General features: G+C 42.5%; 1 protein-coding gene across 1 annotated transcript in view; it reads right to left on the bottom strand.

The window, feature by feature from the left end:
- clip3 (CAP-Gly domain containing linker protein 3) overlaps positions 1-4,060 on the bottom strand; it is a 41,857-nt gene that overhangs the window by 6,366 nt on the left and 31,431 nt on the right. Inside the window, exons 4-10 of the mRNA XM_015403694.1 lie at positions 3,813-3,906; positions 1,748-1,909; positions 1,530-1,648; positions 1,179-1,415; positions 796-931; positions 545-703; positions 333-464 (exon numbers count right to left, since the gene is read on the bottom strand). Of these exons, the coding sequence (XP_015259180.1) occupies positions 333-464; positions 545-703; positions 796-931; positions 1,179-1,415; positions 1,530-1,648; positions 1,748-1,909; positions 3,813-3,906 (1,039 nt within the window). The remainder of the gene's footprint in view (positions 1-332; positions 465-544; positions 704-795; positions 932-1,178; positions 1,416-1,529; positions 1,649-1,747; positions 1,910-3,812; positions 3,907-4,060) is intronic.

Genomic DNA, 4,060 nt, shown 5'->3' with positions numbered 1-4,060 from the left:
GTCTCTTAAGTTATTTTTCTTTAAAACAATTCTGTTATGGTTAAAAAAGTTGGTTAAATAAATATTTAATTAGAAGTCTGTGTTTGTGTTCTTTATTAAAATTAAATCATTTAGCAATATCATAAAATGTCCAGGCAGAGCTGCACATAAAATATGGTTTTAAAATCTTTTCAATAATTATCGATATCGATCAATATGCATTTTTTTTTAATCGATAAGCTTTTTTTCTATATCGCCCAGCCCTAATTAAACATAATCCCAAATCAAAGACAGAAATAACTTCAACTGCTGCATAGAGCTACTAGAGCTTACAGAACCAGGGGCTTACCCACCTGGAGCAAAGTCTGTCTTCCCAAAGAAGCGAACGATGCCGAGTTTCTGACCTGCCACCAGAACCTGATCTCCCACCTGCACATTTGTTCCCTCTGGATCAGGACTGGCCACAGACATCTTCTTCCTTTGGGCTGAGGTCACAGACAATATTAGTCACATCTTCATGAGACCTAAACTGGTAGGACCCCAGTCAAAATTACAGCTACCCTACCTCTCTCCCTTTCCTTTTGCCTCTCCTCCTTCTTCTCCTTCTTGGTTTTTCCAGTCAAACGAGATGCCAGGTCCGTACGGGGAGTTCTGGGGTTGGATGTCACAGATGATGGAGTCTGATCCACAGCTTTGGATATCTTTGAAACAGGCGCAAAAATACCTGCAGGTCCATACAAAAAACAAAAAATAATGAAGACAACTAATGCATGTTCTTTTCAACAAGAAACCAGTCCAGTAATGTAATTGGGTTACCGAGTTTAGGAGGACAAATGAAGTAGCGAACGCCGCCAACGCTGCCATCATTCTTCCCCTCCGGCTCGTCCAGCTCCACTCCGACCCACTGACCGCTGGCAAACTCAGTGGTTCCACAGAACCTTAGGGTTCCAGTCTGGGACAGAGGAAGGACAATGTTCTGAAATCAGTCCAGATTCTTAGTTGTTTTCATTTTACTTATTTAGATCTCCATTAACTACAACACTTAGAAAACCCTCAGCTGATCACTGAAAAATCAGGTTAGCCACCCATCCATTAATCTACAAACCCACTCAACGACCCATCCATCCATCCATCCATCCATCCATCCATCCATCCATCCATCCATCCATCCATCCATCCATCCATCCATCCATCCATACCTTCATGTCATCCAGCAAGACGCGCTCTCCCAGTTTCAGTCCAAGCGACGCCAGCATTAGGTTTCCTGGAATGTTGTCGTAGTTGGGAAGAGTGGCCTTTGGAAGGTTACAACTGAGAGGAACAGCATCCAACAGCAACTGCTTAAGATCTTTGGCCACCATGGCTGCCTCAGCTTTGTCCAGACTCATGTCCATAGGGTCAGGAACAACCTCACCTGGAACCTGGCCCTTGTCGTTCTGCAGAAATACAGCCAAGCGGTCTCATTGCAACAGCTTCAGCTCTACAGAAGTTCCTGCTTTTACGTGTTAATTTGTTCACTAATAAAAAGGAGGTAGGTAAGATGATTTTACCCTGACAGTGGGGTTGGCTCCATGCTCCAACAGACATTTAACTGCACCCAGACAGAGATTGGAGGCAGCAATATGCAGAGCTGTGCCATAGTGGAAGTCACTGCATGTTGAGTTTAGCACTGAGGAGAAAGGAGAAGAAAAAGAAGCTAACTTCCTCATCTGGAGTCCAGCTAGGATCTGAAATCAAATCAGGATTATGTTGGAGGGTTCTCACACACCTCTGGGTTTGGCAGCTTTGAGTAGGACTCGGATCAGTTCTGGCACATCAAAGTAGGCAGCATAGTGCAGCGCGTTCATGTTAGTCCATCGACTTCGAAGACTCACATCTGCACCGAGTGAGATCAGCTGACTGCTGAGTCTCAGCGCTGCTGCCGGGTCGCCTGCAAAGACAATAAGGAGAAAACTGAATGTTGCCCTTGGTAAGAACCATCAGCATATCAGCACGAGACCCCAGTTCCCACCACCCTTCCGCATTTGGCCACATGGCGAAGGATTTGGACGTATAGATAGGAGCTCTCCCAAGTCGAAAAACCAAAATCCAAAAAAAATAAAAACTCGATATAAAAATAATTAAATTGGCAGATGGAAAGGTTGGAAGAAAAATAAGAAAGAACCATTGGAGTTAGAGAATCAAGACAACAACGGATGCAAAGACATGACAGAGGAGCACGTACTTGAATGGAGGAATGGACTAGCGAAAATCAGCAGACATAAATTAAACCTCTTATTACATTGAAAAAGGAACCCAAAACAGATATTAAACAAGAAATAAAATAATTCCAACTTTAATGTGGAGCAAAAGTTTAAGGAAAAGTAATAAAGCGCTGGATAAGCAGAGGAAGGAACTCGCCCAAGTTCAAACCAACATCTCAGAGCTAGAAGACATGGGCATGGAAGCTAAATATTTGACACCAACAATGCTCACCCAGATGCGAAACATGCAAGACAGGTTTACAGACCTCCTGGCAAAATCACAAACAAATAATGAGAAGACTCAAAAGAAATAATAGAGACAAGGAAATAATAAGAAGCCTCAATGGTAAATTACTTTAAGAACAAGCTCAGAAAAGATATAGACAGTCTCAAATAAGCAGGATTGGGAATGAAACATGCCCACAGAACCCCACAACACAACCCAAATTCTGGTAAACCACCGAGAGCAATAGTGGTTAACTTTTTAAAATTAGAAACTAAGGAAATGTCCCTGTCATTTTTGCACCTTTAGGCGGAAATTTTTTCTTGCTGCTCTCCTCTGCTTTGCTCCGCTCTCTGCTAATTATTTATTTGTATTTATTTCTTTATTATGTACTTATTCAAGCTGTCTAGCAAGAGTGTTCCCTTTGCTTGGTTCTGCTGGTTCCTGATAAGCAGCAGACGAGCAGCCGCAAGCTTTATTAATAACTCTTTTTTGAATATACCACTATATATACCACTGTCTGTCTGGTTCTGAGCCTTCTCACAGAATAATCTGGCCTAACATGGACCCATCGGCAGACAGTTGTGAGACAGTGGGGAGAGCCTGCAACTCCCTGCCCCTGCTTTGCTGTGTCTTGTCCTTTTCTGAGCTCTCTCTTCATACCATCCGAACTAAAAAAAAAATGAATCTATTCAGCTGGTCTCTCAATGCAATTGATCAAATTTATTCAACTGGCAGACAGGGAAAAAGGGACCTGTCCTGTCCTGCTGGGACTTACTTCGTGGGATACACCATGAACTCCTGGAAAGTGTGGAGTGTTTCACAACGTTGTCACTGGAGGATATCGAAAAAGTATGGATTTTTAGCTTTATGATACTCGGATTTCTCCTGTTTGGAATTGGAGGGTACCTGACGTATCTTCAATTACAGAGGATTTTGGCAGCAATTTTGGAATTGATCACGCTGCTGGCAGCGGTTGACGCCCTCACTAAGGCTGTGAACAAGCAAGATCGGGAGCTGAGCCGTAAGCAGACTGACTGAACCAGAACGTTATAGATTCATAGCTTTTTACAAAGTTAGAACAACGGTTACTAATCTTTTATCTGATCATGTTCTCAAGAACTGTATTTGTAGTCTAAGGTCATTCTATCCGCTTTGAAAACTTGGATCTCTTTAAGAATTAGATGCTTTATGGGGATGCTCTTTTCCTGTTGATGGACGTACATATCAACCAAGACACTTAAAAGGACTCCTCCTTAGCGTCCTCTACGAAATGTTTTCATATGTTTGTGGATCAATAACAACAATTGTTTTATTTAAACACAAAGAAAGAGAAAAACTGGATTTAAATCAGGCAAGTTTCTCACCAACTCCATGAGCTCCAGCCTTACAGCTGTAATGAAGTAGTGTCATATCGGTCAAACCATCACGGTCGTTCACATGGCAACCACGCTTCAGGATCTAAGAGATGAAAAAACTGAGTTAGCTGCATCCTGCTGACTGACATCAAAGACACAGCTGAAGAAAGATGTGTTTTACCTACCTACCTACCTACCTACCTACCTACCTACCTACCTACCTACCTACCTACCTACCTACCTACCTACCTACCTAC

The sequence above is a fragment of the Cyprinodon variegatus genome, unplaced genomic scaffold (assembly GCF_000732505.1).
Source record: "Cyprinodon variegatus isolate N-32 unplaced genomic scaffold, C_variegatus-1.0 Scaffold1544, whole genome shotgun sequence".
NCBI lineage: Eukaryota > Metazoa > Chordata > Actinopteri > Cyprinodontiformes > Cyprinodontidae > Cyprinodon > Cyprinodon variegatus.
Note: the sequence above shows the minus strand (reverse complement) of the source record. Positions and strands in the feature narration are given on the sequence as shown.